Source organism: Dermochelys coriacea, chromosome 4, assembly GCF_009764565.3.
Source record: "Dermochelys coriacea isolate rDerCor1 chromosome 4, rDerCor1.pri.v4, whole genome shotgun sequence".
Lineage (NCBI taxonomy): Eukaryota > Metazoa > Chordata > Testudines > Dermochelyidae > Dermochelys > Dermochelys coriacea.
Window position 1 is genome coordinate 128,513,663 of NC_050071.1, and position 24,883 is coordinate 128,538,545.

The 24,883-nt window shown below is 39.7% G+C and overlaps 1 protein-coding gene across 10 annotated transcripts in view; it reads right to left on the reverse strand.

The window, feature by feature from the left end:
* Positions 1-332: 332 nt before the first annotated feature.
* The window catches only part of TACC3 (transforming acidic coiled-coil containing protein 3), a 34,847-nt gene continuing 10,296 nt past the window's right edge, over positions 333-24,883 (reverse strand). For 4 of the 10 annotated variants that reach the window (XM_038398355.2, XM_038398356.2, XM_038398354.2 and 1 more), the window contains 13 exons: positions 20,197-21,276; positions 18,710-18,800; positions 17,955-18,150; positions 16,453-16,505; positions 15,976-16,103; positions 15,780-15,894; positions 10,782-10,937; positions 6,865-6,941; positions 6,742-6,785; positions 3,625-3,785; positions 2,303-2,409; positions 1,942-2,062; positions 333-512 (listed from right to left, as the gene is read on the reverse strand). In XM_038398355.2, the coding sequence (XP_038254283.1) occupies positions 447-512; positions 1,942-2,062; positions 2,303-2,409; positions 3,625-3,785; positions 6,742-6,785; positions 6,865-6,941; positions 10,782-10,937; positions 15,780-15,894; positions 15,976-16,103; positions 16,453-16,505; positions 17,955-18,150; positions 18,710-18,800; positions 20,197-21,276 (2,395 nt within the window). In that variant the 3' untranslated portion in view covers positions 333-446. Of the gene's footprint in view, positions 513-1,941; positions 2,063-2,302; positions 2,410-3,624; positions 3,786-6,741; positions 6,786-6,864; positions 6,942-10,781; positions 10,938-15,779; positions 15,895-15,975; positions 16,104-16,452; positions 16,506-17,954; positions 18,151-18,709; positions 18,801-20,196; positions 21,277-21,818; positions 22,402-24,883 lie in introns of those variants that run through there. The other 6 variants (XM_043512646.1, XM_038398359.2, XM_038398358.2 and 3 more) reach the window with 4 other exon arrangements.

Sequence of the window (24,883 nt, forward strand, 5' to 3'; positions counted from 1 at the left end):
GGCCTGGATATCATAGGGGAACGCTTCAAGGATATTTGGAGTGCATATCTTGTTAACGGCAAGGCAAACAGAGGCCTGGTGTAGCCAGTGGGATATTGAGGTCTTTAGTCCAGAGCCCCTGAGAAGATTGCCACAGCTAATGGATTAAGAGCCATGAGTGTCCAAATTTATTTTATTTACAAAATTTGAGTGAAACTTACACTTGCTCATTTATTCAATTGACTTTTCATAGGCATTTGATGAACCTGCTCATTCTAGTGTATTTCTAAATTAGGCAGACATTCCACATTCATTGCCAATATACAAACATTACGTGAAGGAACAAGTGCAAGTGAAATCTATTACTTTTTATTACTTTCCACATACATAATTAAAAAGTCACTGAACACACAAAGAAAAAGGACAGAATGAATCTGAGAGTGAACATATGTACAACAGTCCAAATATTAGATTTTTTCCATCTTTAAAATCAAGTCGTCACAGATTTTTGTTAATTCATCATTTTCTTTTGCCTGTTAAGAAGACAAAGAATTAGTGAGTCAAGAACAAACTGCAACTCTCATTCATAGCACGAAATTGCAGTCACAGAGTCATAGCATCTTTGGTGTTGTGTGGAACAGGAGTTCCATTGCAAATGCTCAGATTCTGTAAATGCAGTAAAAGACTTGGAACAAGGCATCCTAAGGAGGCATATCTTGATTAGATTTTAAAGGGACAGCTACATTACATTGTTTCCTTAACTTTCCAGGCAGTGTCTAAAATTTAGACTGTAAAGACTATTGTTAGACTGTTGTACACACTTTTGTAAGTTCTCTTCACAACTAAATAGAAGATACAACCATCAACATACCTATTACTGGTGCCTGTTTTTCCACTTCCTAAATGGCTGAAGCAATTCAATATGATATTATGTTTATAGCATGCGTGATGCTGGTTCTCAATGCTTTCATTCTCCTAAAGCAAAGAGTATTTAAAAATGCTTTTGTGGTGCCATTAGTTAATCCTTATGATGACAAGTGGAAAGTGTGATCGCACTACACAGAATTTTAAAAAGTTAATTTGGAGGAAGTAGGTTGGGTGTGGGACTTCCCTCCACAACAGCTGGATACAGGGGGAAGACACATCAATGTCAGTAGCATCACAGAATTAGTTGCCACTCTGTTCCTTTCAGCAGCACTATAGGATCAGTTAAATATAGGGAGCAGGATGCTAGTGACAAGCGTTGGTTTTGCTGACATACCAAAAGCAGGGAAAAAGCTTTGCATGTGTATTTGAAGAACTTGCAATGAGCCAATCTTTGGTAAGCCCATTTGTGCCATTAGACTACACAATAACAATTTACATGCAAATATGAAACCCTCCACTTGCAGAAAACTAGATTTTCAGACCTCACTATTCAGGCCATTGAAAAGATGACAGCCAACAGTACTGTCTATTGGATGGTAGTGGTCTACAAGTTTACATACTGGAACACGATAGTCTATTCTATTAATATCAAAATCTATCTAGAACTGATACAGTGCAATCATATTTAAGCCTCATTCCCAGGACAAGGTGTACTGTTCACTTTCAACCTGAACCTATATTTTAGTTACACCCTTTCAACAGTTCAACTAGTATCCAGTCTTGAAAGTCTATATATTGTTAGTCACTTCTGAAGTTCATCTATGCAAATGAACCCATTATTCACAATAGATCCCTGTGCAAGGATAGATGGATTCCATCTCTCAGTATCAAAGGGTTCTGCCATATCAAAATTTGAGACATAAAATCAAGACTCCTATTTCACAGTATCAGGGGGTAGCCATGTTAGTCTTTAAGGTGCCACTGGACTCCTTGCTATTTCACAGGGGTAATCCTGAGAACACCAGTTCTGATGCTAGTTTAGAACGTAGCTTATTACAAGTTTAAACCACACAAGTAGCAGATACTTAAACTGACCTTTTGTTCAAGGCTTCTTTCTAGAGACTGTACCCTCATTTGTTCTTTACGCAAAGTCGCTTGCAGTGCTACAGACTCTGTCTTGGCTTTGCCCCGTACCTGGGCAATCTCTTCATTTGCTCTGGAATGAAAGTGAGCTAATGTTTAAATCTGACTTAATTCAAAACAGCTAGCAAGTTATGGTCTGAAGTCAAGTTAGGTTCTTCCACTTTAGAAGTGGTTACGATAGTTCTAAGAGAGGTTTTGAGATTGAGACACTAAAGTGAAATCTTGGCCCCACTGAAGTCAAGGGGAGTTTTGCTTGTGAATTCACCCTCCATATAACGTAAACATGAGGAATTAAGAATGAGAAAGTACTCACTGATACAGTTTTTCTTCAGCATGTGCCTTCAGTGCTTGATATCTCTGCTCTTCCTTCTTAATCCTTGAAAGATAATCCTCAGCACATTTCTTCAGAGCCTCTTCATTCTATCCCAATATAATTGGAGAGTTCAGTTAGCATCAAGGTGGTTGTTTGAATTTAACCTCATTATCCCATAGGCAGGCAAGACTCTACTACTGCAGGGGTTTTTTTTTGGTTGTTTTCTTGAACAGGTCCTTTGTTTAAGAAAACAAATAGATAGTTAAGGGCATAGCTGAATGTCAGATCTTTCCTCAACACCCAGCCACTAGTTCTTGCTCACCTCTGTTTAGGCTCACTTATCTTCAAAATGCTGAGAAAAGGAGAAATTCATCCTAGTTTGTATCCTCAACTTTGTCTCTTTCTCTCTTCTCTTACCAAAAGCCACCATGTTCTTGAAATTTTTTCATTCTGTGCCACTTCTATTCGTTCAATCAATGTACCCCCTACTCTGGTTCAAACCAAGGCTAAATCAACCCTCTTCCAGGAAAGGCAGAAGATGACGGGGAAAATTCAGGATTTAGACCCTGCTGCAGTTGAATCAAATATTAAATATTTAATACCAAGTATGAAACCATGCAGTGCAACAAAAAAGTCGCTACAGTGAGATGGGAGGAGAAAAGATAAGTCACTTTCCCGAGTGAGACTTTAGAGCAAAGGCCTGGTCCGCCTTGGTTCGTACAGTTCTGGCACAAGGGAGTCGCGATATAAAAGTTAGGGTCTCCCAAGGGCTAATGTAACAGGCAGACTTCTCTTGAACCTGATCCTTCTAGTAGAAATGATCTTGGCCCTTGTGATCACCTAGTCTGACCTCCTGCAGCCTTGGAACCTATGAATAATCCAGAGACAGGCTGTCTTTGGACACATATCTAATCTCCTCCTCAGAGTCACTCATTCAATTGTTTGTGATAGAAAAGGACACTGAGCTAGTCACATTTTGATGCAACTCTCAAGACAGCCAGGAAGATGTGGAGTACCTTCAGTTAAAAAACAAACACACACACACACACACACACACACACACACACACACCCCCCTCCCCAATGGATTTTTTTAAACCACACTTACTGCATTTTAAAAAACATGACTTGAACCTTGTCTACCCTATCTACTAACATCTTTGAGACTTTAACCAGCCACATTTCTAGGGGGAGTCAAATTTTGACTGTGACCTAGTGTAAAGTGAGGTGTTTTAGAATTTCAGCTATTTCCCCAGTCTCAAGAGGGCCTTAGTCTTGTTTGGGATTTGGAAGCACAGTACCAGTGTCATTCCATCATCTTACTTTGCGATAACCTTCTAAAGCCTCTTTCTGTTTTTCAAATCGTTTGAAGAGTTCAGAGAAAGACTTCTCCATGGAGTTCAGATCTGACAGAACTTGCTGTTTCTCCTCCAGCATCTTCTGGTTTTCCTTTTTTGAAAGCTCCTTCTGTTTTTGGGCATCCTCTAAAGATGAGAAAAAACAAAACAAAAACACACAACACAAGAGGGCTGGGTGTTTTTTGTTTTTCTTAAAGCAAAGCACCCCCTCATCCCAGTTACTAAAGACACAGGACCAGACATTACTATAGCATAATGAGAACTTCCTTAGAATCTTTAATTCTTATCAGCACACGCAGCCATATTACCTTTCCTGCAGAATTCTCTTTAAAAGGACCAAAGGACAAGCATTGTAGAACTGTCATTCTTGTAAACATGAGTCTTCCTTAATTAAGGATTTAATCTAAATTATGCACAGCTTTAGCATGCTTACTTGTAAAATGATGACTAAATATATACCCCAAATTAAATAGGAAAAAAAGCCACCAAGGTTAAAACAGAGTAAAAGAAGCTGTTAAGAGGCATCCTTTAAAAATTGGAAGCCAAATCCTATTGAGGAAAATAGTAAGGAAAAAAAACACTCTGGTAAATCAAGTATAAGTAGGCAAGCCAAAAAGAGCAACCAGCAAAAGACTAAACAGCAAAAATAAATAAAAGTACATCAGAAGCAGGAAGCCTGCCAAATAATCAGTAAGACCACTGGACAACTGAGGTACTAAAGGAGCATTCAGAGAAGACAAGGCAATTACAGAGAAGCTAAATGAATTCTTTGCTGCAGTCTTCACTGCAGAGAATGGGAGAGCAATTTCCACACCTGAGCCATTCTTTAAGGGACAAATCTGAGGAACTGTCTCAGATTGAAGTGTCAATAGAAGTTGTTTGGGAACAATTGATAAAATTAAACAGTAATGTGTGATCAGGACCAGTTTTGAAGGAACTCATATGAAATTGCAGAACTACTAACTGTGGGATGTAATCTGTCACTTCTGTACCAGATAGCTAAGGTGACACCAATTTTTTTAAAAAAAAAAAAAAAGACTCCAGAGATGATCCTGGCAATTATAGGCTGGTAAGCCTAACTTCAGTACCAAACAAACTGGTTGAAACTACAGTAAAGAACAGAAATATCAGACTTGGATGAACACGATTTGTTGGGGAAGAGGAGAGATGTCTTTTGTAAAGGGAAATCATGCCTCACCAATCTATTTGGATTCTTGCGGGGGGAGGTGGGGAAGGAATCAATAAGCATGTGGACAAGGGTGATCCAGTTGATATAGTGTACTTGGACTTTCAGAAAGCCTTTGACAGTGTCCCTCACTAAAGGCTCTTAAGCAAAGTAAGCAGTCATGGGATAAGAGGGCAGGTCCTCTCATGGATCAGTAACTGGTTAAAAGACAGGAAACAAAAAGGGTAGGAATAAAATGGTCAATTTTCATAATGGAGAAATAGTGTCCCCCAAGGATCTGTTCTGGGACCAGTGCTGTTCAACATATTCATAAATCTGGAAAAAGAGGTCAACAGTGAGGTGGCAAAATTTGCAGACGATACAAAATTACTCATGACCATTAAGTCCAAAGCTAACTGAAGAGTTACAAAGGGATGTCTTAAAACTGGGCGACTGGGAAACAAAATGGCATATGAAATTCAATCTATACATACAAAATGATGAGGTCTAACTTAGCCATTACAACTAAAGAAAAATCTTGGGGTCATTATGGATTGTTCTCTGAAACCTTCCGCTCAATGTGCAGTGGCAGTCAAAAAAAAAAAAAAAAGCTAACAACGTTAGGAACCATTAGGAAATGAATTATAAGATGACAAAATATCATAATGCTACTATATAAATCCATGGTATACTCACACCATAAATAGTGTGCAATTCTGGTCATTCCATCTCAAAAAAAGATATTAGAAATGGAAAAGGGCAACAAAAATTAAGGGTATGGAACAGCTTCCATCTGAGGAGAGATTAAAAAGGCTGGGACTGTTCATCTTAGAAAAGAGAGAACTAAGGAGTGGAGGGGGTATGACAGAGGTCTATAAAATCTTGAATGGGGTAGAGAAAGTGAATAAGGAAGTGTTATTTACCACTTCACGTAACACAAGAACGAGGGGTCACCCAATGAAATAGACAGCAGGTTTAAGACAAATATGAACAAATACTTCTTCACACAATGCACAGTCAGCCTGTGGAACTCATTGCCAGGGGATGTTGCAAAGGCCAAAACTATAACTGGTTTAAAAAAAAGAATTAGATAATTTCATGGAGTATGGGTACATCAATAGACAGTCAGGGATGCAACCATGCTTTGGTTTTCCCTAGGCCTGACTGACAGTTACTGGGACTGGATCACTTGATTACCCTGTTCTGTTTGTTCCTTCTGAAGCATCTGTCATTGGCCACTGTCGGAAGACAGGAAACTTGGTTAGATGGACCATTGGTCTGACCCAGTATGGCTATTTTCATATTCTTATGGACTCAAGATGCAAGCTTTTGGATGACATGTTAATTAATGCCTTTGCAGGTTAGAACAATAGTGTCCACCAGAGGGTTCCACTGACATTTGGTCAGAAGTGATATGGCTGTGTGTGATCTATAGAAGTGGAACAGATTATTGTTCTCATTTAGTAGCAAACTGTTGACATTGCTTAGTAAGCAACTGGAACTTGTAGCATCAATGGACCATCTAGAATTGAACAGCTATGAGACATATTGTGGCTACTACTGTGCATGCCTCAGTTAGGTACAAATCAGGCACCTATCTTGCTACGTGCATGTTTGCTTGACTTGTACAGACACATGCAAGTACCCCAGTTGTATAATTAAGATGCATACAACTGTGCACATTCTACTTTAGAAGTCTGTCCATAAACACATTAATTTGTCTAGCTCCGATCTCTGTTCCAAGGATTCAGTATGATACAAGTATGACATGTAATGCAGTATTGACAGCATGACTAAAGTACTAGCCAGAAGAGTACTAAATATTCTTGTGTCAAAGCCAGCTATATATTTAGTGTCCCCTTCAGGTCTAAGCAAAAGCCCATCTCAAGCAGTGTTCCATTTACTCAATATACTTACCCATCATTTGGGTTATTGTACCTTCAAACTCTGCAACAATTTTTCTAAAAAACAATATTGAACATACATTAGAGAAAGCAATCAAAAGCAATAAGTCAAGCTGTATAATTAGCAGGCACTAACCCCATTTCCAGGTATTCCATATAAAGCCTGTCGTACTTCTTTTTCCATTCTAAAACTTCCATTTGCTTTTCTTGAACCTTAAAAAAAAAAATTCTAAATTTACTTAACAGGAATTGAGATAAACTGACATTCAGAACAACCTGAAGGATATCTTAAAAAGGTGTTGACAAAAGGTAAAATTTTCCCTATGGACACTATTTCATAAGTATCAGTTATGGCAGAAAGCTCTAGTACTAGTCACAGTCAGAGACAGACCAGTAGACTGGGTGATGTAGTGTTATCACTAGTCTCATGGTTCATTGTAATATTCAACACTTCTCAATCAAAAAGATTCACATAAAAAATTGTTTTAAAGCAGATTACAAGTGACCTTCCCATGCTATCCCTGTACACGCAGCACTGGTGTTTGTTGCATCACACAGCAAGACTAAGTTTACTATTTCTTCATACATTGATCATAGACTTGTTTTTTCCAAGTAGACTTCCCCTCATTTGTGATATAGGCATCTTACTCCCTCACTGTTAGAGGTTTTATACTATTGACTCTCACAGCATGCAGCCAACTCTTTTAATCTATTCAAGTCAATGATAAATTGCAGGTTGAATCAATCTGTGTTTACACAAATTTGGAGAGAACAAGGATAACCTTACATTCTCAGAGAAGTTATATTAAGATGGAGTTACAGTTGAGAAAAAACATTAGCTATGTAGGAACTATCCTAGTAGTAAGCATTATAACCCCAGGAAATTCACAGTCTTAGTTTAAAATTGTTGGCTCTCTTTTAAGTTATAAAATGCAGTTAAGGTCCCCAGACAAACATGACTCTGTCATGTAGTAAAGCCATGCAATAACCATGAAGTTATATTCATGTTTGTGACTCCAGATTAGAAGAAACTGATTTGTAAAGATAAGATTCTTCCCCTTGTGTTGTCACTACAGGGCATTTTAAAAATAATTAAAAAAAAAAAAAAAAAAAAAAGGGGTCTTCCTCCTTCAGAGGAACTCATCAAGAATTGTCTTTTCAGGGCATCTGTCATTTCTTGTTCTTGTCACAAATATTGCTTTTGGCAAATATGGCCTCTGCCTCCCGCTGGAGTCACTCCCACGGGAGAACAAACTGTGTAAGAAGAGATGGTGCACCCCATGCTATACGGAAGAAGAGCGGAAACACTAAGAAGTGCAGATGGACTGTAGATATTAGCCATCTTTACTAAGGACATTCTGTACACTTAGCCCTATTGTTCTCAACGTGACTTGCCAATTTAAAAACCTTTTTGAAAACAATGAAGAAATTCTATGAAGATAAGGAAGAGTGATTATTAAATCTGAAATTTCTCTTTACAAAAGCTATCCATATACAAAGCACACCTCCACCAGTTTAACTAGACAACGCCTGAGCAGAGATATTTGGGACAAGAGATTTGTCAAAGAGTGCTCACTTCTTACATAAGTATCTCTTAAATTGGATGTTTAAATTCTACAGTTTATTCAGTATTTTAAGAGCAAGTGCAGTCATTTAGGGATGGCTACACTGTTCATAAATTAGCACTGAATCCCTGTTTCGTGACAAGCACCTTTTGTAGCATGAAGAGCAGGGGTTGCATTAATATAACTCCTTGCCTGCTCCTCTGAAATATGGTCCCCACCACCTGTAGTTCAGTGCAGCTGGCAGACTTTGTTCCTTTTCCCCTCCACACTGCTTGCCCAGGATCAAGTCACTAAGGCAAATGTCATCTTGCCTCACTCTCACCAAAGCTTGTTTTGGAATGAAAGTTACATTAGTCCCTTTATGTGGGAGTTTAAAATTTCTCTGAAGGCACCAATCAAGGCAAAAGATTTCTTGCTAGTAGTCTCCTCCACCACTGAGGAGAGCTGTTTGGAGACTACCTTAAAAGGTAGTAAGTCAAGAAGATTTAACACATGGGATATGGCAGGTATATCTCCAACTCTGAAGAGTGCTGGTTCAGGCTACTCTACCCACTTAAGCAACAAGCAGTAACTCATTAGGAATGGGACACTGTACAGTAACTCCTCACTTAACATTGTAGTTATGTTCCTGAAAAATGCGACTAAGTGAAACAATGTTAAGCGAATCCAATTTCCGCATAAGAATGAATGTAAATGGCGAGGTTAGGTTCCAGGGAAATTTTTCTTGCCATACAGTACAGTACTATAGTTGGGAGGTGCCCCCACCTTACCCCACACCGGCACAGCCCACTGGCACTGGAGACAATGAGGCAGGCAAGGAGGCTGAAGGTGCTGTAGGCTAGAAGCACATTGCACAGCAGCAGTGGCAGTTTCCCCTACTTTGCAAGCACTAGGGGTGGGGGGCTCAACCCTCAGCCCGCCCACTTCACCAAGCCCCCACTCTTAACCCACCTCTTCTTCCCCCCCACCTCCCTCTTTACTTCACACGCTGCATCCTCGCTCCTCCCTCCCTCCCTCCCTCCTGCCCGTAGCAATCAGCTGGCTTGCGGTGTTCAAGAGGCAGCGGAGGGAGGGGGAGCCGGCGCACTGTGTCCTCGCTCCTCCCCCCCCGCCTCCTGAATGCCGCAAGACAGCCGATTGCCACGGGCAAAGGGGGAGGGGGAGGAGGAGTGGCAGAACGCTGATCCATGGGGTCTGCCAGCAGGCAGGAGCGCTGGGGGGCGGCGGCGTAGGGGAGCTGATATGGGGGCTGCCAGTTATGGACAAAGCAGGCAGCCAAACAATGTTATAGTGAAGCATTGCACAACATTAAATGGAGCACGTTCTGTAATTGAGCAGGGACACAAGATCGAAACAACGTTAAGCGAGACGACGTTACGTGAGGAGTTACAGTACTTCAAAACCTAAAAAGGGGAGGGGGGGAGAACAACAAGTGTTGAAATAGATGCCCAGTATTTACTGAGTAACTCAAAGAGGGGAATGTTTGCATGTGTTGGATCATATTAAAGAAGTTCTGTATTAAAATCACAAATGAGTTTGATTCCCCATAATTAATAATACCCTGGAATTTAAACTAAGATGTCTCTTGGTTTTTGGTACTGTTTCTCTCCCTCTATGCGTGAAACTTGCAAGCTGCTAATTGTGTTAGTACATTCTAAGACAGAGTCTGTTCTCAAAGCAATTCTTTGTAACAACTACTCACACAGAGAGAGACTCAAAGCAATACTCTAACAACAGAAACCGCACCCAGAGACTCCCCGCCCTTCTGTTGTATTCATCTCACTTTGTTAACAATTGTGATTAAAATAGAAATAAATAGAGGATGTATGTGGATGGATGCTTGGTGTAGGTAATAACTGAATGATCAGGGAGGTGCCAGCCTAAGAATCCAGTGTCCAGGCGTCAAGTGGAAATAACCAGAGGATCCTGGGAGGGCATACTGGAATCCACCCAACAGCCTCAAGGATGGGAGAACCAAAGAACAAAACAACATCTGGCAGCACAGAGCTGTCAGGAACGTGCTATCTGCTGATTGATTCAGCAACAGCATGATGAAGCAATTCCCATAGACTGGCACAGGAAGAATTTCCTATAAAAATGGACTCTAGAAAGTGAGAATTTTGGGGTCTGATTCTGCAAACCAACTTCCAGGATCATCAGGTGAGCATCTGACAAGGCCCTGCTCCCTCCTCATGTCCAGGCCACCTGGCCAGTGGCTTGGCATGAGCAACTCTAAGGCTGGTAACTAGGACAACAATCTTGCAGTACACGTGTGTGTGTGTGTGTATGAATATGAAATTGAATGGAATGTTATAGCTATAACTGCTTACTATGATTCTTTCTGTATTCACAATAAATGTGGCATTTTGCCTTTTCCCCTTTAATAAGATCCTGCTGGTTTTTATTTTATTGGTATAACATGTTATAATGACACGCCTTTTCAAAGTAAGTGCTACATTCCTCAAGGCTTTTAAAGCTTTCTTCTTACCTCTAGTTTAACTGTTTCAACAGCTGCATCCATATCTTTTTGGCTATATTTCAGCACTTCTATAATAGCGTCAACTGCAGTGTTGGTTGACGCAGCAAAAGGAGAGAGCGGTGAAGCGTTACAGGTTGAGATATCTGGAATTAGAGGAACTGTATCCTTTGTGGAGAAGAAAAACAAAAAGTTTGAGTGGCTATCACATCAGTTGCAATAATCTGAATAGATTCTAGTGTAAGTTACTTTAACCCTGAAGCTATCCCTATAAATTACTTAGTCATTTTCCTAGCTTGATAAAGAGATGTGGTAATACTATAACTATATTGAGATGCAGCACACTGCACTATTTGCCTATTCATGAGCAGCAGACAAAGAAACAGCTCCCCCCACAGCAAGTTAAGCATTACTGCTGGACAAACAGAAAAGGAGTACTTGTGTCACCTTAGAGACTAACAAATTTATTAGAGCATAAGCTTTCGTGAGCTACAGCTCACTTCATCGGATGCATTTGGTGGAAAAAACAGAGGGGAGATTGATACACACACAGAGAACATGAAACAATGGGTTTATCATACACACTAAGGAGAGTGATCACTTAAGATAAGCCATCACCAGCAGCGGGGGGGGGGGGGGAGGGAGGAGGAAAACCTTTCATGGTGACAATCAAGGTAGGCTATTTCCAGCGGTTAACAAGAATATCTGAGGAACAGTGGGAGGTGAGGTGGGGTGGGGGGAGAAATAACATGGGGAAATAGTTTTACTTTGTGTAATGACTCATCCATTCCCAGTCTCTATTCAAGCCTAAGTTAATTGTATCCAGTTTGCAAATTAATTCCAATTCAGCAGTCTCTCGTTGGAGTCTGTTTTTGAAGCTTTTTTGTTGAAGGATAGCCACTCTTACGTCTGTGATCGAGTGACCAGAGAGACTGAAGTGTTCTCCAACTGGTTTTTGAATGTTATAATTCTTGACGTCTGATTTGTATCCATTCATTCTTTTACGTAGAGACTGTCCAGTTTGACCAATGTACATGGCAGAGGGGCATTGCTGGCACATGATGGCATATATCACATTGGTAGATGCGCAGGTGAACGAGCCTCTGATAGTGTGGCTGATGTGATTAGGCCCTATGATGGTGTCCCCTGAATAGATATGTGGACAGAGTTGGCAACGGGCTTTGTTGCAAGGGTAGGTTCCTGGGTTAGTGGTTCTGTTGTGTGGTTGCTGGTGAGTATTTGCTTCAGATTGGGGGGCTGTCTGTAAGCAAGGACTGGTCTGTCTCCCAAGATCTGTGAGAGTGATGGGTCATCCTTCAGGATAGGTTGTAGATCCTTGATGATGCGTTGGAGAGGTTTTAGTTGGGGGCTGAAGGTGATGGCATTGTGGCGTTCTGTTATTTTCTTTGTTGGGCCTGTCCTGTAGTAGGTGACTTCTGGGTACTCTTCTGGCTCTGTCAATCTGTTTCTTCACTTCAGCAGGTGGGTATTGTAGTTGTAGGAATGCATGATAGAGATCTTGTAGGTGTTTGTCTCTGTCTGAGGGGTTGGAGCAAATGCGATTATATTGTAGAGCTTGGCTGTAGACAATGGATCGAGTGGTATGAAAGTGGATGAAAGCTGTCGGCATGTAGGTAGGAATAGCGGTCAGTAGGTTTCCGATATAGGGTGGTGTTTATGTGACCATCGCTTATTAGCACCGTAGTGTCCAGGAAGCAGATCTCTTGTGTGGACTGGTCCAGGCTGAGGTTGATGGTGGGATGGAAATTGTTGAAATCATGGTGGAATTCCTCAAGGGCTTCTTTTCCATGGGTCCAGATGATGAAGATGTCATCAATGTAGTGCAAGTAGAGTAGGGGCATTAGGGGACGAGAGCTGAGGAAGCGTTGTTCTAAGTCAGCCATAAAAATGTTGGCATACTGTGGGGCCATGCGGGTACCCATCGCAGTGCCGCTGATTTGAAGGTATACATTGTCCCCAAATGTGAAATAGTTATGGGTGAGGACAAAGTCAAAGTTCAGCCACCAGGTTAGCCATGACATTATTGGGGATACTGTTCCTGACGGCTTGTAGTCCATCTTTGTTTCTGGACAAACAGACCTTCATCCACATAAAGAGTTATACAAGGAGTCAAGTTTAAAACTTTACATTTAATTGTAGAATTTGGCACAGAGTGCTGCTTATTCAAGAAGCAGAGGAACTACAGTGAAAACCCATTTCTCATCTTACATGGGTTCAGTTGTATGAAAAAAGAATGCTTTGACTGAAATAGGAATTTGAGCTGCCTCTAGGGGACTGAAAGGCAACATGCAATAACACCAGTCTAGGAGCCCACTATCCAAGAGCAAGCCTGTTTTAGTGTTTAACATCAGAAACACTGTATATCATTAATAGCACCAATTTTCAGAGATATGATCAATGCTATTAGGCATCAGAGAACCATTTAATCAAGTTTAGTTTAAAGGATCATGCACAAAATGCTTCTCGTCACACAAGGTTTTGTAAGAGTTTAGCTTAAGGTTATGGTAAGCAAGTGAGATTTCCCCTATCCCCCCCAAAGGACCAGTGCTTAGTGCTGGAATTTCCTCCTTATCCTGAATTTCTGTACTCAGGCATACAATATCTTCGCCTAATTTTAAGCCAAAAATGAAATACGTTGAGATTGTAACATTTAACTGCTCTCTAGAAAGAGATGGTGTGGAAGATACTAGGAAGAGAAATTCAGGGCGTGGAAGATACTTTTGGAGATTTGGTTTTACTTGCCAGAGTAAAACAAAAGCACCAACAAAAATGTTATTATATAGCACAATTATAGGACAGTGACTCTGGTGAGGAGGCTTCTATCAAGCTTGTTTTGATATCAATGATAACAGTTCACTTAAACACTAAAAATTAAGCTAGTTTTAATACCCAGTATTGGGGCTAGAAAATATTGTAAATATGAAGATCTTGTGAATAGGCCAACTGCCTCTTAAGCACCTCTTCATGGCCTGAGATTACTCTGCAGGTACCTGGCTCTATTAACAGAGTCATCACACTCAATCAAGCTACCTAAACAAATTCTAATGTTTAGCACAACCCTCCTTGGGGTTGTTTTATCAGAGTAATCAAAAATAATAAAAAACAAAGTCCTCAAACCTCCATCAAGGCTGCACTCTCCATTTCCTGCCGAGGGTCTCCTAGGCCTTCCCTACCTGAAGCCCTTTTCCCTAAGGGCTCAGGATTTCATGCTGGAACCTGCTCACTCCCAGCAGTCTCCAACTTCCATTTCACTGTTCTCTCTCCCTGAGCACTCCCATTTTTGCAGCTTCCTGCTGCTTTTTATAAAGGAATCTGCTCCTCCATATACAGCTGGTTCCACTAACTAATCCCCATATCCGATCTGAGGTGTGGCCGGCAGGGCTAATTGTACAGGGCTGGCCAGCTAACTAACTTTAACATTCAGTTTTAAAATTTCCAATTTGGAATATCATGGGATTCTGATCAAAAACCCAAATAATCTGGTTCTGTGGATCCTGCCAAGACTATGACAATGTGACCTGTGGCAGCCCTCACTAGAAATGCCAAGGGAGAGCAGATACTCCCAAGACTGGTGGGAAACACTGAAGTTTAGCTCCTCAACCAGTCACAAACCATGCTTCTGATTCCCCACACTGGTTATCAAGAAGCAAAAAAGGAAATCACACAGCCCTCGTATTTCATTCCAGTTCTCTGGCTCCCAGTCAGCACCTAGTCCCAGTACAGTGAGAAGTTTTAAAAACTAAACTACTCACATATACAAAAGTGTTCTTCTGACCCCAAAGGGCCAGTCATGTTACCAGATCAGTACAGGTTTGGATTTTACCCAAAATACCAAGCTGCTGGCCAGTCCTTTACAGGGGAGGGATAGCTCAGTGGTTTGAGCACTGGCCTGCTAAACCCAGGGTTTCGAGTTCAATCCCTGAGGGGGGCCGTTTAAGGATCTGGGGCAAAAATTGGGGATTGGTCCTGCTTTGAGCAGGGGGTTGGACTAGATGACCTCCTGAGGTCCCTTCTAACCCTGATATTCTATGATTTAGTGTCTAAAACTAAAGGTTTATTATGAGGGGAGGGGAGGGGAGGGGAGGGAGAACCAGAAGAGAGATGTTAAATGGAAAAAGGATGTTCCATTTAACATCCTTTTTCCAAAGACTTCAAAAGTCCATATATCAGGCTCCTAGCAGTACTGGTGATTTTGCTGGCTTGAAAGTCCCTCTGGAATACATCCACAGCGTGGATGGGTCATTCAGTCCTTTATTCAGAGTTTCAGTGTGTAGCAAAGTTCCTCCAGAGGTAAGAAGCAGGATTGAAGCCAAAATGGAGAAGAAGGCCTTTTTACAGTCTTTTGCCATGTGGCTTGTGCTTCCTTTGTTTCAAACAAACTGCCCAGCATATGGCTTGGAAGCCTTTTCTGTCCTTAGGCATGCCCTACATGCCTTGTTGAGTCATAAGATGTATCCCTTTACCTTCTCTCAATGGGTCAGTTGCATAGGTGATGGTCCTTAATTGGCTATCAAGCAGACTAGATAGTACTGACGCCAAACTGTCTGGGGGTGTCACCCAGAAGCATAGCACAAGTTTGAAATACAGATATAGATATCTAGAACTCATAATGAACACGTAAATCAGATCATCAGATCTGGCAAATTATAACATTTTTGCAGATACCTTACATGGCATCTCATTACAACATGGATATTCATAATATCCTCAAGTGTACCCCAGATTCCATACATTGTCACAGCTGCTTTGTCATTTTAAAACTCAGAGACAATCTATATGTATTAAGCCATTTAAAGTCTCTTGGCAACACTTATAATGCCATTCACCCAATGAATGCATATGTTCTGTTTGGGGGTACTGGCAATTGTAACACCAACACTAACCCACAGCAGTGCAGGAACACTAAGCAGCCAAGAAATTGATAAAGGTTGTTTATTCTTCCCACTAGAAGAACGATCCAAAAATCCACTAACATGAAAATTTACTTACTGGAGCTGGGAAAGTTCCCAGAAGATCCAATCCTTTAGGCTTTTCTTCATTTTGAAGAGATTTCACTGCAGGCTTTGGGGTTTCCAAAGGCAGGCTATTGAAGTCAGAAAGAGGACTAAAAACAAACAAACAGTTAAAATGAGAGTGTTCAAAACCAAATTTATGTGCTATAATTTAGATTAAAATCTATACTTACCCACTTTGAAATGATGCATTGATTACACATGTGCTTATTGTTCCAGGAGCCAGCTTTTTGGGGCTGTCTCTGAGCAGAGGGTCAAACTTCAAATACAGTGATTGCTTCCTCAAAGCAGACTCTTTAAACTGGGGAGAGATAGGCGAGATATTACTCACATTGAAGGATATGTTAACTTTGTAGCATAGCCAACTCAAAAACTTCAAGTGGTGTGTTCTCTCCAGAAGATAGTCTAGCCAAGGCTGAGGTTTGACTAAGCTTACCAACAAGGACAGCAGCTAGTTGTAGGGGGATCATGTGAAACACTGAACTCAACCCATTGTCTATCTACTCATGAGATGGTACATAAACTACTACTCTCAGCTGGGCCACATTTGAACCTACAACCTAGCAGAGAAAGGCTTAGATCTTATTATTCTCTCCCCATCCCTAACTCTTGAGCCAAGAAGTTTAACTGCTTAAATATCAGATACTTACTGAGGATGTACCAAATTGTTCCAGGTAGTCTATTTCTATGCCCATTCCTAGAACTGGAAAGGGCAAATATTAATAAAAAATGATTTAATGCAGTCATACGGTTGTTAATAGAGCAGGATGAAAAATGACATTGATATGAAACTGATGGAAAGCAAAGAGAAACTCCTGTCCCCCATTTAGATTAAGTTATTAGCAGGAGAAAAAAAACCCTGAACTTCAGCCTAGAAGGCAAAGAGTTGGCATTTTAAAAAAAAAAAAAAAAAAAACAAAACAAAAAACCCACAACCCCACCGCTCTTCTTAAAACTCAGGTTATTTATTTATTTGGGGACAGAGGGAGTTAACACAATGATTCAAGTGTCTTGATGTAGTTGAAAAGCTAGTGCCATCTTTAAGTTTAAGATGGAGGTATCCTCAAGAATGGACACACTGCTCTTCTATGAGCTCTGTCCTTTTAGTACATCATTGACAGTTCAATCTATGCAAATTTACACACAGCTGCTATTACCATAGTCATTGTTTTCCAAAATGATCCACCAACCCGAGTATTAAGAGGTTAGTGATAGATTGTAGAAAGGGAACAAGTAAACTTAATGTGCAATAATAGACCTAGCCCTCTAGTTTTGAGCATAAACAATCTTTTGAATTATGCAGCATACTATAGAATTTTTTTATTTTTTAATAAAATTGCAATTCTAAACTTGATTTCTCCATTTAAGGTATGAAAATTCAGAAAAGCCATTTGTACCATAACAAGGACAGGGTGGGTTTTATGGGTTTGTATGAAGTAAATGTAGTATCAAGATTGTTCAATAGATTTGTGTTTTGTATAGCTGGCACTGGTAATGTGTGGTTTTATGACCTGAAAAGAATAATTCAACATAAAAGTGCTTTTCTAATGTTACAACCTGCCAAGTGAAACCCATTAGAAACCGTATTATTGTCACCAAAACAGGTGAGGTGATATTGTTTGGATTATAACTGGATTTGGCACCTGGTTATTTAGTGTCGACTGCTTGACAGGACAATGTCAACAGGAAATCTAGTCAGTTTTTGAAGGAGGAAGGAAAAGGAAAGAATATTTTGGATACTCCAACAGCTCCGACAACCCTGCCAGTTTTGGTGGCTTTAAAGTTACTCCTCTCCCCCCTCCTTCAACTTTAAAAATAGCTATTGGGTAGTACTTCCATGAAGGAAACAGTAAAAGAAAACTATTAGAGGGAAACTGACAGTAAACAATGCTTTCAAGCGTTAAGTGTAACAAGTCTTCTTTAAACTTCTATCAGTTTCAATAATCTTAGGGAAAAAAAAGTTACCTGTCTGAATTTAAGGATTATCCCTTTAAAAGGTAGGCAGGATGAAACATTAAGAACTAGAATTGGTAATGAGCTTTATGTTCCTGTAACTTAAACCGAAGTAGCGGAAAAACAGCATACAGAGCTGTTTTAACAGCATGTGTGTCCAGTTCTGTTGCAGCGCCTTGCTAAGAGCAACTGCTCTTACCTTCTGATGAGGGTCTGAAGTACTCTTCAAACTCAGTGACTACTGTTGGATCATTTATATCAACTGCCATTTCAGTTTTCTTGCAATTGGCTTCATGTTCTTGGTCAGCCAAAGGGGATGTTCCACTGCCAATTAAAGGCAAGTTATCTTGACTGTGGGCATCAACTGGTGAGGTATTTGAGTTTGTTTTTTTCTCCTGGAAGGCGCACACACATTTAGTTTGCAATATGGAACACGGAGTATGACTAGCATAGTGTATTTATGGCACTTAAAAACATTAGTGATGGTTAAATCAGTTTGTTACACAACAGTTAAAAGGGCTGTCGAAACAGAATCCATGGGGAAGATTTCAACAGCAGCAGGAATTTGTTAACCCAACACATTGTGTTAATCCTCATCAAGCAGAACTGCATTTTATCAGATTCCCCACCTTTGATTTAAGTTTTTAGCCTGAGCACTTTATGCTGTCAACTAAAATAAAGATATTTTAGATGTTCCATGATACTGATTTGATCCCTTCAGTTATGTCAGGCTGAGTTTATGGATTTAATACAGAAAGAGCCCAACCCCTCTTTCATTGGTTTTTAAAATAAACTTTTTTTCACTATAGAAGTCTAAGAATCTGTAAAGAGTTACAGTTTTAGACTGAAGGGCATGCAAGAAGGGGAGAACAGCAACTTTATTAGAAATTGAAAACTGCTTTAACATAATGGTTTTGCCAAGAACTAGATATCTTAAATATAGATACACATTACCATAGTTAGTTCTCTTGAAGATTCCTCTTCAATTTCTGCTTGAACTACAAATTTGTCTTCATCTTCACTCGGTTTTTTTTCAGGGAAGCTACTAAACAAACGGTTAAAGTCATTGTAATCTAATCAGTTCTAAGGTCTAAACATGTTCCTAGACCTGGCTAAGAGTCATTTAAGCAGAGGAAACTTGTTTGACAGCTTGCCTTACCCCTGCCCCACCCCAGCCTACCACTAATATAGTGGTCTCTAAATGGCAACAAGCTCTCCATTAACAAAAAAAATCAGCAGGTAAGAATGAATTTACATACCTCTCCCATGAAAGCTAGAATGCTATCATGGATGCATAGAAAGTCATGACTGTCACAGAATGGCCAAACAGCCTTTTCCATTAACAAAAAGCAGGGAGATTAGATGTAAAGGAGTTTCTACTTCTAAAACCTGCAGCATTTCTGTGAAAACAGCTCTGTTTGAGTTAAACCCCAGAACTCATAGGGTTCCCATCCTCCCCTTAACAACGGTCTAATATCAGTAGCAATGTTTTTATAGGCACTCCATAAAGCCTCACTGTAGCAGTCCAATACTTTAGCTGATGGCAGTGTAAATTTAATAATTTACCCTAAGTTTAACAGTAATAGGTGGCTCTGTATGCTTGACCAGGATAGTGAACACGTATTACTCATTCCTGTCAAATTAATATAACAAAGTAAATAGATTCTACTCTGGATAAACAGCTAGTTGTTTCCAATATGTTCCATAGTAAAGTCGTTGGCGTGTAGTGGTTAGAACTGGACTTCAGAACTCAACACCCTACCCCCTAAAATTAACTAGGGGAAGAAAGCTCCAGTCCCTTGATTTTACTACTTTTTCCTCCAGCTCCAGATTTTGTGAGAAGCATTTATATTACAGATCGTGTTCACAACCAGAAAGCAGTGTTAACTCCCTACTATAGAATAATAGGATGAACAAGAGTCATTTCAAGAACAAGGGTCATCCAAGAACATTAGGGTTAGGTACCAGAGGTGAAGTGAAGAATTGATTTTAGGCTAAGAGTGTAAAACAGAACAATTGTCCAGTTTGTTCCGCTCTCTGCTACTGAACCAGACATTATCTGGTAGCTCTCCAAGCTTTAACATCTACAATGGAACGAGTGTGACAGATCAGTGAATGGGAAACAGGGTAGATATAATGTGTTTGGTTTTTTTTTTTGAAGGAGGGGGCGGGCAATGGTGAAGGGAGAGCAGGCAGGCACACAGATCTGATGCTCTTTTATCTTTTACTTTCTGAAGCAAGGACAGAGAGGTATTTTTAATTTGTTGACTGTCAACACACACACACACACACACACACACACACACACACCTGTTCAGAGGCACCAGCACAGATTTCTCAGAACTGTACAGATTTCCTCACCCACAAATTTTTGGCATCATCTTGCCCTGAAAAAAAAGTCTTTGATGCAGTTCTACAAATTCAATTAAAGATTTACTTACTGAGTTTCAGGCACTATTTCTTCAGCAGTCTCATCTGCAACAACAATTCTGTTAATCTGCTCTGGTGGAAGAGATTCCCTTTTTGGTAAGGTGTTATCCTGTTCCTCTTGCTGATTAGCTTTTTTGGTGTTGGGTTTAAGGCATTTGGGTGAGCTAGAAACTTTGGAACCTCCTCCAAATGGATTAAAGTTTGGATCATCAAATTTGTCCCAGTCAAAGTTATAAGATGCAGTGGAAACAGGAATTTCATTTTCTGTTTTACTCTTGCTTTTTGCCTCAGAGTTCTCCAATGTTTTCCCTAGAGCTATGGTGGTTTTCTTGGAAGGAGGCTTAATTCCAGGTCTTTTGCCTAGTTTCCTTGGAGGTGGCCTTTTACTAGCTGTGTTATCAGTGAAATCAAATTCTAGTTTTACAGATTCGGCTTTGGAGAAGCTAGCCTCTTCTTCAGGTTTTGACTCTCTTGTTGAAGTTCTTTCTGCTACTGGAGAATTCTGTAGCTTTGATCCCCTAGTTTCGAAAGGATGCGTTATATCAGAGCTGTTAGGATCAAAGGTGTAGGATCCTTGTACAGGTGGTGGAGAAATCTGTGTTTGTGTTGATCCTTTGGAAGAATTGGTTTTGCTGACTTCACCAGAAGTAGGCTTTATATCCTGTTCAGTGTCATTAGGAATTGGTTTGGATTCATTACCAGACACCACGACATCCATGAAAACAGTCTTTTTTGTTACATCAATAAAAGCGTCTGCATTTAGATTTGTACTCTCAGACACTGCAGCAATAGGTGGGGAAGTAACAGGAAGTGTATCATCCAGTGACAGAGAATTTGTATCATTTTTCTCAGAAACCTTTTCAGGGTTGCTAGACAATATAGGAGACTTTTTTAGGCTCTCAGGAGAATTCTGCATCTGAGAGGAACTCTGGAATGGATTGATGTTGTTTAAGTTATCAAAATCAATGCTATATGTACCACAGCTTTTCACTGGCATCTCATCATCTGGATAAGGAACTACACTGGCTTCCTCCTGCATTTGTGCATCTTCTCTAGTAATTTTAGTGTCAAATTCTGTTACATGTTGATTTCTGTTACACAAAAATAAAGTCAGTGTGAATTTATAATTAGCCATTTTAAGACACCATTTAAAAAATAGTTTTCAAACTCATATGCTGGAGTTTGCAAAGCTTTATGCTACATCAAAAGAGTTGGACATGAGAGGGCTGAGATCACCATAAAAGCAAGAGAATTTGTCTGCTTTCTAAAGAGCCTACCACCCTTGTATCTTACTGTTCAGGGATTAGAGAAAAGCCAGCAAAATCTCTCCTAAAGAAGTCAGTTCTCCACCACCACGTTGTGCTCATATAGAAACGCACTGCTGAGTCCCCTTCCTTTTCTCCTTAACCCCACATAGGAATGCTTTACAAGGGAGGCTGAAATTCAAAGCATAACTGTCTGGAAAGGCTAAATATGTACCGCAGTAGTAAAGAACCAGTAGTACTGAAAACCCCTACAGCACTTAGATTCAGAGAATGGTACACATTCCTGGACTACTGTAGATATTCACACAGGGTTTTTAATAATGGGAGGTGACCATCAACATAATGTATCAAGTTATAACATAACTCACTTCTTCCATTCCATCCTTTGGCTTTCTCTGGTCACTGCTGACTTTTTTTTTTTTTTTTTGCTGTCCCTGAACACTCCCTCCCCTCCCCCACCATCTATGAAACATGTATGCCAGAATTTCATAGACTGCTCTGAATACAAAAGTTGAATGCTAAGACTTACTAAAAACAGAGGAGCAAGGAAGAACATGGGGGGGAAAAAAGAAATGACCGACTGCTGTAAATGAATAGATTATAGAAAGATCATGCATAATCACTACAGACACATTCTAACGTTATGTTCCCATGTCACCCCTGAGCTCAAGTTTGCTTATTTGTAGCTCATGTACACACGATAGAGCATTAAGACATTACTTCCTGAAAAAGTATTTCCTCCCATTGTTTTGCCCCTTTTGCAAAAAAGGGTACAAAATAGTTATATAAATGCCACACACAGAAGAGCTATACAGCAAAACATAATTAAAAGCCAACCAGTTAAAGTTCCAGCACGACAAAGTTGGAAGCAAGAAAGGATATAGTTCACTATGATCTCCCCATCCTGTGAGTCTCTTCTCTGCAAGACTTGTTGTCTAAGTAATCAGACCCCACCCATCCTCTTTCAGTACTTAACCAATAAGAGAGCCTGAGAACTATGCACCACTGTGCAGTTCTTTGAAAGTTTCCGTCTGCAGTACTTTCTTCCTCCTAGTACTACAATAAGTCCTCATGCTCCTTACCATAACACAATACTAGACTGTGCAGCAACACAAGCATTCTCAGTATAGTATGGAGAAAGGGAGAGGAGATATACAACAACAGGGGAATGGACTAGATGACCTCCTGAGGTCCCTTCCAACTCGGATATTCTATTATTCTAACAAAAGCAGTAGCTCTTGAGATGCTGTTACTTGTGCCTGAATCATGACTGTACAACACCATCAATAAATGTTCCACTTTGCCATTGTAAAAGTCACTTAATTCCTACATGTCAGACCGTAACATTTAGAGACATAGGAGCAAGAAGTTTAGCTGGCATATGAATTATAACTAAGAAATTAGTGACCGTGCCTAAAGAATTAGACTCAAATACTGCTGTTCATTTCATAGGGGCTGCATGGATTTGAGATCAGAATTTGACCACTAGTCAAAGATTATCCAGTTCTTTTTTAGCCAGCTTGGAGATAGTAATTTTCTCAAAAAAGAACAAAATGCCATACAAGTAGGGTTTATAAGTGATTAAACAAATTAATCACAATTAATCACGTGGTTAAATAATAGATTATTTAAATACTTTTAGATCTTTTCCACATTTTCAAATATATTGATTTCAATTACAACAGAATACAAAGTGTACTGTGCTCACTTTATAATTATTTTTATTTCAAATATTTGCACTGTAAAAAATAGTATTTTTCAATTCACCTAATACAAATACTGTAGTGCAATCTCTAACATGAAAGTTGAGCTTACAAATGTAGAATTATGTACAAAAAATAACTGCATTCAAAAATAAAAAAAACAAACAAACAAACAAACAAAGTAAAGCTTTAGAGTCTGCAAGTCCACTCCTTCCTACTTCAGCCAATTGCTCACACAAAACAAGTTTGGTTACAATTTGCAGGAGATGATGCTGCCTGCTTCTTATTTACAATGTCACCTGTAAGCGAGAACAGGCATTCATATGGCACTTTTGTAGCCAGCATTGCAAGGCATTTACATGCCAGATATGCTAAACATTCGTATGCCCCTTTATGCTTTGGGCACCATTCTGGTGGACATGCTTCAATGCTGATGATGCTTGTTTAAAAAAAAAAAAAAAAAAAAGGTATTAATTAAATTTGCGACTGAACTCCTTGGGGGAAGAATTGTACGTCTCCTCCTCTGTGTTTTACCCGCATTCTGACATCTATTTCATGTTATAGTAGTCTCAGAAGATGACCCAGCATGTTCTTTGTTTTAAGAACACTTTCACTGCAGATTTGACAAAACGCAAAGAAGGTACTAATGTGAGATTTCTAAAGATAGCTACAGCACTTGAGCCAAGGTTTTAAGAATCTGAAGTGCCTTCCAAAATCTGAGAGGGACGAGGTGTAGAGCAAGCTTTCAGAAGCCTTAAAAGAGCAACATTCTGATGCAGAAACTACAGAACCCGAACCATCAAAAAAGACAATCAATCTTCTGCTAGTGGCATCCGACTCAGATAATGAAAATGAACATGCGTCGGTCGGCACTGCTTTGGATCGTTATTGAGCAAAACCCATCATCATCATGGGTGCATGTCCTCTGGAATGGTGGCTAAAGCATGAAGGGACATATGGATCTTTAGTGCATCTGGCATGTAAATATCTTGAAATGCTGGCTACAACAGTGCCATGTGAATGCCTGTTCTTACTTTCAGGTGACACTGTAAACAAGAAGTGGGCAGCATTGCCTCCTGCACATGTAAACAAACTTGTTTGTCTGAGCGATTCGCTGAACAAGAAGTAGGACTGAATGGATTTGTAGGCTCTGAAGTTTTACACTATTTTGTTTTTGAGTGCAGTTAAATTACAAAAAAAATTCTACATTTGTAAGTTGCACTTTCACAATAAAGAGATTGCACTACAGTACTTGTATGAGGTGAATTGAAAAATACCATTTCTTTTGTTTCTCATTTTTACAGTGCAAATATTTGTAATAAAAATATAAAGTGAGCACTGCACACTTCGTATTCTGTGTTGTAATTGAAATCAATATACTTGAAAATGTAGAAAAACATCAAAATATTTAATAAATTTCAACTGGTATTCTATAGTTTAACAGTGTGATTAAAACTCTGATTAATCGCGATTAATTTCTTTGAGTTAATCGCTTGAGTTAACTGCGATTAAATCGACAGCCCTACTTACAAATGAGTACCACTGAAAAAAAATCTTAGTCATGTACATGTATTACAAAGGAGTAGTCTAAGGGCTCGTCTTCCCAGCATCGTTTTATAGGTATAACTCAAGCATTGCCTCTAGTCAGGCTCCTTTGACTAGTACCAGTGAAAGCACTGGTCATAGAACGTGGGAATTACTATTGTAATACTATTATAATTACTATCGTA